General features: G+C 49.9%; 1 protein-coding gene across 2 annotated transcripts in view; it reads left to right on the forward strand.

Moving 5' to 3' along the window:
* Nucleotides 1–486: 486 nt before the first annotated feature.
* The window catches only part of LOC123375345 (ADAMTS-like protein 2), a 30,670-nt gene continuing 16,494 nt past the window's right edge, over nt 487–14,662 (forward strand). Inside the window, exons 1-5 of one of the 2 annotated variants that reach the window (XM_045026123.1) lie at nt 487–585; nt 6,347–6,422; nt 7,335–7,437; nt 9,477–9,622; nt 10,360–10,483. In XM_045026123.1, coding sequence (XP_044882058.1) covers nt 554–585; nt 6,347–6,422; nt 7,335–7,437; nt 9,477–9,622; nt 10,360–10,483 — 481 coding nt within the window. In that variant the 5' untranslated portion in view covers nt 487–553. Of the gene's footprint in view, nt 586–6,346; nt 6,423–7,334; nt 7,438–9,476; nt 9,623–10,359; nt 10,484–14,375; nt 14,467–14,662 lie in introns of those variants that run through there. The other variant, XM_045026124.1, reaches the window with a different exon arrangement.

The raw sequence follows: 14,662 nt of genomic DNA on the forward strand, positions 1-14,662 counted from the left end.
TCCCCTGTTTCTGTGCTTGGAGCCAGGATGCAGTAGGGTCCAAGGTAGCTTTAAGCCACCTCTGTGCACTCAGTGTCCTGGGACCATGCAGAGGCTGGCCTAGCACCCAGTGTAAGTTAGAGCCACCCTGTGCTCTGCTTTCCACGTCCCCCACTGGGCCACGGGAAGCAGAGAATAGCCGTGGTGTAGTGCACTCCTTATAAGCGATGGGATCAGCCTGAATGACGTGCTTGAGAAGGGGTAGATACTGGGGCTTGTACGATAGGAGCCATGTAGTTTAGACTCTACCATGGCTGGCCTACCCACCTTCTCCAAAGTAGAAGACTTAAGGTTTTCACTCTTGTGGCCCCCACTAAAGATCCATGTAGGAGAGGCCTGATCCCCTCCCAAGGGCAGCTGCAGAGCCGGGGTTCTCAAGCTAACTATCCTCTGTTTTTGTCAGGACAGTAGTGAAGCAGCAGAAGGAGCAGGCCCCTGGGATGAAGAGGTCACCAAGTGGTGGGGGGAATGGAGCTCCTGGGCCACATGCTCCCGTACCTGCGGGGGAGGAGTGATGTCCCGGGAGAGGCACTGCTTGCGGCAAAGGTAAGCAATAGAGCAGCACCAGCTAACGCCAGGCTCATGGACACTCATGAAACCTTTACCGATAAGGTGCCCAGATGCTGGATGCACCGGTGGGGGTGGGGGGAGGCAACACCCAGCTCAGAGTGTCTCTCCTTTCCTGTGGAGCCTTTCACGTGCCCTGAACGATTCCAAGCTCTAGAAAGCAGAATTGACATTTCTGTGTTTGCCAAAAGCCACCAGGTAGTCGACGTTGCAGGAAAAACTGGATATTTATGGATCTGGTACAGAGCTGCAGCCAGACGCTTAACAGGCTCCTCTGCCCCCTACAGCCTACCTGCAGCCAGACTCAGCCTTTCTTACTGGCTGCAGGGAGGGGTGACCCAAAGTGCATCCTTCTCCCTCCTCCTGCACCCCTCTCATGGTGATCCGCTGCCTTCCGAGTAGTGCAGCAGTATTAGCTCCGTATCTGAAACATTTCAAATTCTAGTGAGGTGGCCCCCATTTTGGTCGTGACTGGGGACTGAGCAGAGATTTCAGAGCTAAAAGCATGCGCTTCTACCGCTGGAGGTGAAAGATGCTTGGAACTGTAATAGACTCACATCCTCTATGACGCAGGCACAAAGGAGACCCCTGGGTTACACTAGGCAACTGTGCTCTGCAATGTACATATTTTGGAATAATGAAGCACGCTGGGCCGGGCAGCTGGGCCACTTTTCTTGTCTTCTTTGTCTCTTTGCACCTGGCCGCTGTAGAGGACGGGGTGTATTGCACATGTGGTGTATGTTGCTCAGAAAGCGGGTAGAAAAGTAAAGTGCCCTGCTTTGACAGTCAGCGGGCCTGTGAAATGTGCAGAATTTACACTGATTTGGTAATTCTGTAGGGACCATCTTCAGCCCTGGCATAAGCAGGTGCAACTCATATTGGCCTAGGGGGGAGTTGCACCCACTTACAGGTGCACTTACAGGTGAGGGCATTGGCGATGGTGGGACTTAGGCAGCTGCCTTTATCTCACATCTCCCTGTCAGTTGCTTTTATTGCTATGCCCCCCATCTCCCTGCCAAGTGCCTTCAGCAGGTAAGCGCCGCTTCTTGGCAAACTCACCACGGCAGTGCCAGTTACACTGTGCTAGAGCCACTTACACTGACCTACCCTCCATACTCAACTGACTCTGGTGCTTCTGACACTGCCCAGTTAGTCCCGGAGCATTGGTCCCAGTCACGTCTCTGGGACTTCCTCTCCTTTTCCATTGTGTGCCCTCTCTCGCTCATCTCTTTTGTTTTCCCAGATCCCCCCCCATTCCCTCACACCACAGCAGCTGATGGCCTGTGGCACCTGCCAGTGAACTCCTGCTGCTCTCTCTCAGCCCGGCTATATTGCTAGTGCCTGTCAAATCTGCCACCGAGGGCGGCGCAGGGGACTGGAGCGGAAGCCCCTACCTCCACTAAAGAGATGAATGAGACCCCTGGAGAGGCATCTCTTTAACCTGCTACTCCAGACTCCCTGGATGCTAATGAGAGCTGGCATCTGAGAGTGCAGAGCGCTCGCTGTGCCTGCCCCTCTCCTCTGCTCCTTTCCATTCTGCATGAACGCACTTCTAAGCAGAGGAAGCCCAGGCATGGCCCCCTCCCTCTTTCCTTCCTTCAAAACTAAAAAAAAAAAACCCTTCTTTTATGTGGGCTGGCTGGCTGGCTGCATAATTAGGATCCGGATGTGCAGAGGTGCCTTCCATCTGGAGATAGCCGTGATTCTCAAATAACCTCGCCACTAACAAGGCATGCCAGTGTCTGTGTCCCTCCTCTGCCCAGTGAGCACAGACACTGCCATCATGGGAGAAAGATGGGGAAAGGGGGCCTGAGTGCCCCCAAAGTGTTCCCTGTGCCCTCCTAGCTAGAGCTCTTGGTCCTCCAGGTCTGATCCAAAGCCCACTGAATCTTTCCACTGACGTCAATGGGCTTTGGAACCGGCCCCCTGTGATTCCACAGCCAGGGAATTTGCTGCAGAATCTACCCCTCACTGCAGGGTTTTGCTCCAGAATTCCAGCTTGCATTTAAAAACAAAAATATAGAAAGCTTTCTGTGGCTGCAAAGAAACCTTCCAAGCCTCAGCCAAGTGTACACAGTGCTGCGATATCTTCCTGAGTCTGCAGACCGCCTGAAATAATGCTGCCCTATTTCATCCCAAGGGGATGATACCTGTGAAGTCTTAGGCTGCAAACTTGTTTCCAGCAGCATTTAACACTTTCTCTGCTGATGCTCTGCAGAGTGAGACAATATGCTTATTCCATGGTCTCAAACTGCACCCCCAGCTACCAGAAGACTGTCCCCTTCTCAACTGTCAAGAACTCCAGCTCCCCTCGATGATGTCTGCTGCAGGCCAGGACGAAGGCACACTGGTGGTGCTGTGCTGGGAAATTTGCACAGTGTTTGGATTATTTTGACATCACAAGCACCAAATTCACGCAGCCATTTCTAGGTAACTGCCAGGCAGCAGATTGTGCCATCACTGCACAATGGCCCAGTGAATGCTGAAACTAACCAACTTGGTCACAGTGCTTCTGTTTCATTAGAGTCTGTCAGGAGCATAGGATTTGCTCAGGAAAGGAGCTGAGTGTTGCTCTTTCAAGTGGGGTATCTTATCTCTAGCAGTGGTTAAAACTGAAGGCAAAAAACCAAAACAACCCCCAGGGTGTACCACTGTACGGAGCTATCTCTGCGGGAAGATTTCCCTGCTATGCCCCAACAGGTGAGATTTATTAACCTTATCATTATTTTAGCAAATGCAGTTAGCAGTCATCAATCGACATAGCTAACCTGCTCCAGGCATTCTTACCCTGGGAGATGCAAGCAGGTCTCAGAAGATTGCAAAGGTGACACCCACTGTTTTAGTTGACTCAGAGAGGATTGAACCAGGAATAGCATAAGATGCCACGGCTTGAGCTAGGATCAGGCCTCTATAGTGAGGGCTCTAACAGCTCCATATCCTCTGTAGATCAGGCACGGAGGGGTACCTGTAGCACACTCACCAGTGGCTTATACAAACACCATCTCTTTCTTTATGACTACATGGGAGAAGAGCCTAGCATCTTTGTGCTCCAGTAACATGGCACAGCTGGCACTGTAGTAGCAACGTGCTATATAGAACAATGAGTTTCACATAGCTTCTGCCCAGACTCTTCCCAGGCCCCTCTAGTTCTTTGCCATCTGAGCAGACTCAATATATTGGTGGTTGGCTTCCAAAAGCATCCTGCCACTCAATCTGCCTGGCAGCGACTGGGTGGTGGTTGCACATAGAGACAAGCCTGTACCATGCCCTTACAAGGTATGTCTACACAGCAACAAAAAGCCCACTGCTGTCCGGCAGGGCTCAGGAGAAGGGGGTGTTTCATTCAGTGTAGGCTTCCAGGATCAGGCTGGAGCTGAGTTCTGGGACCATCCCACCTTGCAGGGTCCTAGAACCCAGGCTCCCGCCCGAGCCCAGATGTCTACACTGCAGTGAAACAGCCCTTCAGCCCAAGCCCTGCAAGCCCAAGTTGGCAGACACAGGCCAGCTGTGGGTGTCTAATTGTGTGGACATACCCAAAGTGACAAGTGTCTGAGTCATCCCAATCATGGGTGCTACGGAATTCCACTCTTTTTAAAATCCCAGTCACGGTGTTTGACTTGCTTGTTATTTGCCATGGGAATCAGGTTATCTGTTTTGCAGGAGATTCCGCTGCTGTGTATTTCTTTGCCGCTCTGACACGAACCTGAACCAAAAAATTGCAACAGTTCCCTCCAGCCAAAATAAAATAAAATTGTGTGGGGTTGATCGTAACGTTTGGATAAAATTCATACGTTTTGTTCTGCTTTAGACTTTATCATATAAAATATTAAAAAATGGAAGAAGTCATTTTGAAACAGAAAATTGAAACATTACACTCACAAAGCCATCCATTTGGACTTTATTGGAATGCTCCAGTCCCATAAAAACAAGATGTTGCTGAAGTCAACACATTTCCACAAAACATGGCGGCATTGACAAAATGGCATTATCCGTGTGTGGAATGTTTCAAACAGCTCTAATTAGTATTATTGCCAATAATCATTTTGGTGTACAGTAGTACCCAGAGACCACTAGAGTCAGGGCTCCACTCTACATACACTCAATAACAGACTGTTCCTGCCCCAAAGAGTCTGAACAGGCAGGAGAGGAAAGTGAGGGGAAGTGATTTGCCCAGCATCATACAGCAGGGCAGTAGCAGAGTCAGGAATAGTTCTAACACTAGTGCTATGCACTGGATCACACTGTCTGTCATGGCCCTGGTAAAGCTCCCTTGCCAAACACTCACCACTGCAGCCTGATTCTTTAATGGGGGAAGTAACTAACATCCCCCTGCCCTTGTAACTCAGATTGCCAAGGGATTAGAAGATGCAGCATCTCAAGCAGCTGGTGCATGTGAAGCAGTGATTTCTCAATTAAAACCAGGAGTATTGATTAACCAGGTTCAGTTTATGCATATGAAGTCAGCTCCCCCGCCGCCTGAAAGCGTGGGTCGCCGGGCCCGATGCTACTGCTGATTCAGCGTTAGATACCTTTAATATTACAACATCCAGCTGCTGTGTTTGGGTCCCATGCACTGACCCGTGTGCTTTTAAACTTCCCTTGGTCTGGGTAGGCTCCAGCCTCTCTCTTTCTTTGGCCTCTGGCACATTTCCTGAGCACAGACTCTGCCTGTTAGCCACTCAGGGAAGAGTGACCAGTAGGCCCCCCAGGACCAGTGCTGACCTCCCAAGATATCCAAGTTGCTTAAGCATATCCCTTCGCAGAGCGTCAACCTTGCGGCCACTCTGGTTTACTGTTTACCTCTTCAGAGACAAATGATAGCATGTAACTCACAGAATAAAACACCTACACATCCTTCCCTGCCTCAGTGTCCTCACTGCTCTTGAGCATTCTTCGGGCCTAGGTCAAACGCTATTAAGAAGTCTAGGATCCTTCCTCTCCTCTTTCCCTCCTGCACAAGGCTTCTCCTCTCACTCCTGCTTCTGGTCTCGTCTCCCTCTCCCCAAAATGGCTAGCGGCGACAGCACTTCTCTTTCATAACTTCCAGTCCCCTTTGTCAGGTGAGCAAAGTCCCGCATAGCTTAGTGACCAATCCACCTGGGCAGCCTAGTTCTTCTGTGTGGCAGCCAACTCTTTGTCCAAGGGGGCTGCCATGTGAATAGAGGACTATCAAGGTTTAATGACCTGCCATTGTTAACCCTGTGCCACTAGCCCTTGGGATTTCATCCTAAGATGGAGGTAATAAAAAAGAGGGCAGACAAGCCCCACATTCAACATGGAGTCCGAGGTCTGATAGAGGTACACACAGAGAGTCCCCACTATCAAACAGAATTCATAAGTTAACATCGATTCCTCAAACTGTCACACTGTCTCATCAGTCATTCTACCTGGACAGAGGGCGAGAAAACGGCATAGTCTGGAGGAAGGTAGCAGTTCTCTGATGCTGCCATTCTGTCCAATCTAATATCCCCGCTGCTATCACTAAGTGAGAGCATCCCACCCTAAACCTGGGGCCATTGGAAATACATCTTTTACGCACTGTTACATAGTCTGTGGGTGACAACCTGGATGCAAAACCGGCTGTTCTAATACACACTCCTGTCAAATTATTGCCTGACTTCTGCTTCTCTGTGCTAAGCTACAGGCCCCAACTGTCTTACAGCCTCTGTGTTTTAGCATCTCATAGTCCTCCAAACCACTGGTCACTCCTCCCACAGCGTAGTTCTTCTCTGCCTTGCAGGCTCCACCTATCCCAGGGCACAAACAGCACCATGTGTGGGGGCCAATCCAAGCGCTACCAGCTGTGCCAGCAACAGGTAAGAACCACTCACAGGGCTGTCCATTTACTCCGAGGGAAATGACGTGGCCTCAGCGGGTGCTCACAGGGCTGGCTGTGCCTGAGATTTGGCACGGCAATGGCAAGCAGACGAAGGGTCTGAGCGGGACACACAGTGACGTGGACACGGTCGCTCCAGAATTGAGACAGTCACAGGTGTGACTAAAGCTCTCTGTTTTATAGATAAGAACAAGGCTAACGCTGAGAACAGCAGCAATCTTGACTCAATGCTGCTAGCCCCGGTGAAACACTGATGGGCATTTTATTAATATTAATACAGCAATAAGAAGAATACTTAGCTCCTTCCATCCATAGATCTCAGAATGCTTTACAAAGGAGGTCAGTATCCCCATTTTACAGATAGGGAAACTGAGGCACAGAGAAGGCAGTGATTTGCCCAAGGTCAGCCAGCAAAGCGGTGACAGAGCCAGGAACTGAATCCAGGTCTCCTGAGGCCCAGTCCACTGCCCTATCCACTAGGGGTTGTCACAGCAACCTTCATCTGAGGATCTCAAAGTGCTTTACAATTATCTCCATTTTACAGAGGAGAAAAGTGACTTGCTGAATCTCCTAGAGCAAGCCAGTGGCAGAGGGGAATGGAACCGAGGAGTCCTGACTCTCAGCCTCTGCTCTGTCCACTAGATCCACTAGCCCCTTTTGTAACATGCCATCTAAGTGTCTGCCCACAGCTTTGAGAGGAGAAGGGCCTGCAGGCTGTACTAACATCACGTGGAGCTTTCTTGCGTTGCTCTACCAGTGGATCCTAGCCTTGACCTAAGGGGCCAGGCTGCTCTGGGAAAAGAGAGGAATTCCGATCCCTTGGAAGTTTTCCCTTTCCGTAGTGGGCTGGTTTTGATCTAGGAGGCTAACGTTAGCTTTGATTTCTCTGCAGCCTTGTCCAGCCAATACGGCCAGCTTCAAACAACAGCAGTGCGCTACCTTCAATGCCAAGGCCTTTGGGAAACACTATTATCACTGGACGCCTCTCTACCCAGGTCTGTCCATGGCTGACCAGCTCAGCATGAGAGACGGGGGAGGGGAAGTACCTGGGGAAACCTGGTCAATGGGGGTGGGAGAAGGAGAGTTTCCTTCAGGGGTGAGTGGGTGCATAAGCTTTCTGCATCTCTGGGGCAGCATCAGGGCATTGGGACGCCTGCCAGGTGAAGTGGTTGGCAACCTGGCTTGTGGTTGCGCAACTTCGCGCTTGACTGTTCAGACCTGCTGGGCGAGGATCCAGCAAGTTAGCAGGCAGTCTGTATCTCAGGCCTCCAAGGGGGAAGGCTGAGCACTTGAACCAGCTCCGGTTCCCACCTCCTGGCTAGAGCGAACAGTAATAGTCTATGGCTCAGGCCTTCTAAGATGAGGGCTGAGCACTTAAACAGTCTCGGGCTCCAGCCACTTGGTTGAGGGCCGAGCAAACAAACAGACCCTATTTCCGGCCTTCTGGCTTAAAGGTTAGTGCAGATCCAGCCCTGTGTATGGGGTCGTGTGTAGGGGTAGCCAGGCCTTCCCTACTCCACAGGGTCCCAGGGCCCTAGAAGTGACAGGCAGTCCTGCCCCGGGGCCAGCAGGGAAACGTGCGTCGCTGCCTTGCCTCCCAGCAGCACAACAGGACCAAAGTCGTGTCTCCCTGAGCTACTTCCTACCAGCTCCTGGAGGCACTGCTCCATCGCCGCTGAGACCAGGCTCTCCGTCTCGCGGCCCTTCCTCCACTCTCGTCTCGGGGTCCTCCGGCTCCTGGGGCCCTGGGTTGCCTTTTCTCCCTACTGCTGGTCGCGGGCTCGGCTGAGGGCTCAGCTCCCCCAGGGGGACATCTCCTTCCTTCCCAGGTCCGGGCCCAACTGAACTGCAGGGCCCTGCTTTTATACTTCCTGCCCTGCCCTTGCCCTTCCTGTGGAGGGGGTGGGGTTAGCTGCGCCCCACAGGATGAATTAACACCCTCTGCACTGGAGGGAGGCCACTCTGCTCACTACTGGGTGTCTCTGTTTAGTCCCTCTGAAGGAATTCTCCTGCTTGGCAGCTGCCTGTTCTCTGTGGTGCAGACATTTCTCTCTGCCCCTCTCAAGAGCCAGCCCTGCGTTCTCTTTGCCTTCCCTACCCCTGGTTCAGTGCAGTCTCCTGCTTTGGCTGCTGCCTAAATATGGATATAGAGCCCTAGTGATCTCAGGTGCCTCCGTTTTCAAGTGCCCAACTTGAGACACCATAAAGGGGCCTGGCTTTCCAAGGGTGGATGTTCAGCACCTCACTCCAGGTTCCCCCGAAATCACCCGTCAGTTTTGAACATCTTGGCCTAGGTGCTTAACTCCAGGCACCCGTGTTTGAAAATGCTGGTGGTAAGGGTGGTGAAAGCTACTGAATCACGAGCCCTGGAGGCCTCCATTTATCCAGCAGGGCCAGCAACAGTGTAAGCTCCCACGCAGGCTGTAAGTTGGGTGGGGGGGGGGATTCAGTGTCCAGGCCCATTCAGCAGCTGATTTTGCCTACAGCACTGCTGATTGTAGTGGTGGGTTTTATAAGCTGGACACCAGTCCACTTCCTAGGAGTGGAGAGAAACCACCAAATCGTGTAACCTAAGCCACCAAAGGAACTCTGAGGGTACGTCCATACTACCTGCCCGGGTCGGCGGGTAGCGATCGACTTCTCGGAGTTCGATATATCGCATCTCATCTAGACGCGATATATCAAACTCCGAACGCGCTCCCGTCGACTCCGGAACTCCACCACCGCGAACGGCGGTGGCGGAGTCGACGGGGGAGCCGCGGACTTCGATCCCGCGCCGTGAGGACAGGTAAGTACTTCGAACTAAGGTACTTCGAGTTCAGCTACGCTATTCGTGTAGCTGAATTTGCGTACCTTAGTTCAAACCCCGCCCCCTAGTGTAGACCAGGCCTAAGTGGTGATGACACTCCATTGATACTGACCTGGGTAGCTGTAAACCAGTGACCTAAAGGAGAAGACTGTCTCACTGTCAGTCCTGGAGCCATCCTGTGCCCCCGCTGCTCTGCCCATTGCCATCTCACCTCTCTCCCTTCAGATGATTACACCAGTATCTCCAACAAGCCTTGTGACCTCCAGTGCACCACCAGGAGTGGAGAGAGACAGTTGATGGCCCGAGCACAGGACGGCACATCCTGCAAAGACAGGACGTACCAGGGGGTCTGCATCAATGGCAAGTGTGAGGTGAGGCACTGGGAGGAAGGGCCGTGTATCGGGGTTTGAGGGCTTGGTTTTAAATCACTGTCCTCAAGCACCACGAGTATGGGCAGTAAAGTGAAACTGAACAGCTGCTATAGGGTTCTTGTAAATGTCACACTAATACCTGTGTAGAATGGAGCAGCCAGGTTTGGGCTGGGGAGATCATTATGTGCATCCATGTACTTGCATTAGATGGATACATTCTCCCTTGAGCCTGGAGAAAAGCAGCAGCCTTGGCTTGGTTTTGAAGGATCACCCAGCAGTGCAAGAAGTTTTACTCTGTTAGCGAAGGCCCCCTTTCGTTGCAATGGTACTTTTTATTTTTAAAACTTCAAGGCTCCATAGGACAGTGATTTGGCAGGTTGGCATTGCCACTGCTGGATGTGCTGACTCCTGGAGATGGTCATTCCCAAAATGACACTGCCCCACTAAAAAAGGCTGCCTGCTGGCTCAGCAAGGCCATTCTTGGATGAAGACCCTTCCGGGGGAAGGACATTCCAAACCAATGTCCCAGCAAGGTGGGTCGATTAAACGTAGGTGCATTATGAGCTAAAACAGCCCCTCACCCCTGCCTCAGAGTGCTTACTTCTGTGTGCCCTAGCCATGTAAACTCTCACTCCAGGGATTTCCCCGTTTAGAATCTCACCTACCCAGTAGGTCTGGGGTGGACACCCCTTGCTCCAGAGCAGGATTGAAGACCTTTTCTTTTGTATTCCTTGCAGCCGGTTGGGTGCGACGGGAGTCTCTACTCATCCCGGACGATGGACAGATGCAGGGTGTGCGGAGGGGACGGCAGCACTTGCTACCGGGTCTCAGGCAGCTTCCGAAAGGGGATCTCACAGTTAGGTACACCCTGTTAAGTGATGCCCATCAAACGATTTCACATGTTGCTTCTTGCTAACACGGAGTGCCAACTAGGGCAGAGTCTGAACGTCCCAGCTGAAGGAGCTGAATAACAGGGCCGCCCAGAGGATTCAGGGGCAAAGCAATTTTGGAGGCCCCTTCCATAAAAAAAAAAGTTGCAATACTATAGAATACTATATTCTCGTGGGGGGCCCTGCGGGGCCTGGGAAAAATTGCCCCACTTGCCCCCCGCCCCGAGGTGGCCCTGCTGAATAATACCTTGCCTTTCTTTCCCCATGCAAACCAAAATGATGGTATTTTGTCTGTTCAGCTTAATCAGCAGAGGAAACTGGTTTGGTTTGCTGTATGGTAAGTTAGTGAGGTTTTCCTCCATCTCTTTATGATGTGACACGGCTGGGGTCCTATATATGTCTATTGATCTCAGCATCTTGCTCAAGCCAGATGATGTTAGGAGTTCAATGCACTTTCTTTTATCTCTGCTCTGAGTTGATTTTGCATTTGGATGTTAATGTTGTACGAGGAGGGCAGGGCCGGCCCACAACATTTTGGCACCTGAGGCGGGGAGCTCAAATGATGCCCCCATGCCCCCTTGCTTGGGGCAAAACTTTGAAAGGTCTCAATTCTGCCTTCTTTCTGTTTTACTCCTCTCATGGTACTGCTCTGCTACCTACCCCAATAAAGGAGAACGAACAACTTAAAATGCCTTCTTCAAAAATTTTAAGTAACACTTAACTTTCAAACGCCTGAACAGCAAATGTAACTTTTCTTGTCTGCATAGTAAACACTGGCATTTTTATCTGTTTGAATAATCAAAGTGGTGCTTTCTGTGCCTTCTTGGTTGCAAAGATTTGAACTACTTCCTACTGAAGGTCCACAGTCTGGGCCAGCTCATGCTCTATTGAGATGGTTGCAAGGCCAACCAGCCTCTCCTGTGTCATTGTGGAGCATAGATGTGGTTTTATTAACTTCAGCTTGAAGAAGCTGCATTCTCCACTGGCAACTGTTACAGGAAGTGTTAGAAGTATGCGCAGAGCAACAAAAGCATTTGGAAAGAGGGTGGTCATCTTATTTGTGCACATATATTCCAGAACAGCCTTTGGAGTTGATCCTGCTGAAATGTATCTTGAAAGGGCTTTCAGTTCATCACCTAAATCACTCGCATCAATATTGTGCATGTCATCATGTGTCAGCACTGTCTCTAGTGCCCTGCACTGCTGGTGTAGGTCTTCTTCAGGTATAGTGAGGAGTTTTGGAATATCATACAACATCCCAAATATACTGCTGTGTTTCTTGAGCTGCATTAAATATCCTTCAACTGGCTGTATTGCACAATCTAGCACCTGGTTAAAGAATTCAACTTTGAATTGTTGTTTGGGGTCTCTTATGGGATTATCCCATGCCTCGTAATCAAAATGTCGTCTTCTTCGGTGACTCTTGTATTCTTGAATGGGTGGGAAAATAGCTTCAGTGTGAAGTTCCTCTGCCAACTTCTGTGCACTCTTTAGAACGTTTTGAAATCCGTCATCTGACCGGTAAGACTGTAGGTATGACTTTGCTTTGTCCAGTTGTTCCATTGCTCCAGATATATCAAGGTCAACACCTTGGAGTCTCTTGCTTACAACATTTATTTCAAACAGTATGCCATGCCACAACACTAAACCACACAGAAATTTGAAGTTATGTATGTTTCTGGTGATTCCATTTCCCTCTACCACTGTTCTCCCATGAACCGTTCCTGTCATAGCATTATCTTCCATAATGGCAACTATGGCATCATCTATCTTCCCAATTTGGTGTTTGATAGGCTTTATTGCCTCCACTCGACTTTCTCATCATGTGGCACTCAGTGGTTTCAGTGTCAGAGAGGATGTTCCCAGATGTTGAGTCAAAATTTGCCATCGATGAGTTGATGCAGAGAAAAATACATAGATGCTTTGAATTACATTAAAAAATCCAGCAGCCTCACTAGAAGCTGATGCTGCATCACTGACCACGAAGTTCAATGAATGAGAACTGTGTGGGACAAAAAAAACTCGAGGGTTTAACTCTCGGATCCATGTCTGCACTCCTCTGTTCTTTCCTCTCATGTTGGCACCATTATCGTAGCCCTGACCTCTCATGTCAGCTATCGCAATTCCCGTATCTTCCAGCTTTTTAAGAAGCACATTTGTCATACCAGCTCCTGTAGTATCATCAGGGTCAATAAATTCTAGAAAATGCTCTCTGACAGTCACCATTGCAGGGACATTTTCACTAGGTTTTGTTGTTGTTACAAAACGCACCATTAAAGTCATTTGTTCCATATGGCTGATGTCAGGTGTGCAGTCCAGAATAACAGAATAATATCTTGCTGACTTCAGATCTGCCACAATCTTCTGTTTGACTTTTGTTGCCAGTAACTGTATGATCTTTTGAATTGTTTTTCCAAGGTAGTGGTGTGTATACATTTCTTGGGTGGTGACTCTTCTTAGATGCTCCTGGAGTACAGCATCAAACTCAGCCATCAGCGTCACAATTTTAAGGAATTTTCCATTGTTTGGCACATACAGCTGACCTGAAGTGCCACGTGGTGCTAGGTTTTGGGTAGCAAGCATTCTCACAATGGAAATGAGCCTTTTCAGAACATTTTGCCAGTAAAGAAACTCTGATGCAATCTTCTCTTGATGCTGATCATCTGTGGTGGCCTTTAACCTTAATCTCATCTCAAGCTCTTTCCACCTATGGAAAGCTCTCTGGTGATTTGCTGACTTCTCATGGCATACCAGATTTCTAGCCAGATTTTTCCAGGTCTTTTTTCCTGTAGAACCCAAACATTAGACTGGAAGAGTTTGCATCAAAAACAGTATGCAGCATTCTGGGTTTTTGAGTACATAAGCCATGTCCTGTTCACTTTGTCACCGCTACTGTCATGCCAATAATGTGTTGGATGGAAAATCCTATTTTCATTGTCTTTGGGGAACATAAAGTTTTTCACTTGGTGTGGCCCATGCAGTACAAGGAAGTCCCTCAGGCTACTGCTCAAGTGGGTCCACAGTCCTGGATCATCTAGATTTAAGGAACTAAACTCAGCAGCAGCTGTTTCTTGCGCCTCCACCACACTCTTCTCTGATCTACACTTTTCTTCAGGAATGTGCATGGTTACATCCATTTGAGATGGAGATACGGATGCTGTAGTGGCTGCCAGGTCACCTGCACTCTGACTAACTGGAAGATCAGGCATCTCCTCACCACTCACATCCTCACTGGGGCCTGAAGGCTCACCGTGAACATTTGTGTCTGTGTATCTCAGGAGAGCTCCTTCTGGCTTAGAAAAGCTTCCTTTGCTTTCTTTCTTTTTCTGAATGCTGCCCCACTAGGGTGTTTTCTTCTTTCACTCATGACTGCTGTTCTGTGCCAGCTATAGTGGCTCTCAACACTCAATTGAAGGGGACAAATAAGCAGGCTGGTAGCAGGGCCTGACTGAGGGAAGATATCTGCATCTTAAGGGCCTAACTGGCTCCTACTGCTTCCCTGAACCTCCTCAAGTGAAGCAGCAGGAAATAGGAAGCTCCCTGAGAAGCTGGTGTTAATCAGTCCAGGTTCTTGGGGGTGCTAGAGAGGTACATAAGAGGCTCCTCCTTCTCTCTCTCTCCCTGCAGCTCCTGCTGCTTTATGTTATTCCCTCTCACCTTTTCTCCTTCCTGCCTGTTATGTCTCTTGTGCCCTCCTTCCTCCAGCACAGCACTCCACCATCTCTGTGCATCTAGAGCAGAGAGAATACATATGCACCACCAGCAGACACAATTTTCTACACTCTGGGTCCTAATGCCCCTCCCCCCAGTCTGGCACCTGAGGTGGCCACCTCAGTTTGCCTCATGGTAAGGGCAGCCCTGGAGGAGGGTCACTACATTTGTAAATGTGTGCTGCTGTTCTTGATGGCAGCAATCGTTCTCTTGTACTCTCCAGGCCAATGGGCTGCAGAGGGGGTAAGTGTTCTCTGAAACGTGGTCCTCCCTCAGGCCCTATAACTCCCTTCACTTCTACCCCTCTCCATATTCCCAGTCTTCCCCCCCCCACAGAATGATGGGATTGTTGAGTGCTAGAGCAACACTGTGACGCACTGATAACATGAGAATACTGATTGTAGGACATTCTGGAACACCTACTCACTCTACTTGATGG

Source organism: Mauremys mutica, chromosome 8 (genome assembly GCF_020497125.1).
Source record: "Mauremys mutica isolate MM-2020 ecotype Southern chromosome 8, ASM2049712v1, whole genome shotgun sequence".
Taxonomy (NCBI): Eukaryota; Metazoa; Chordata; order Testudines; family Geoemydidae; genus Mauremys; species Mauremys mutica.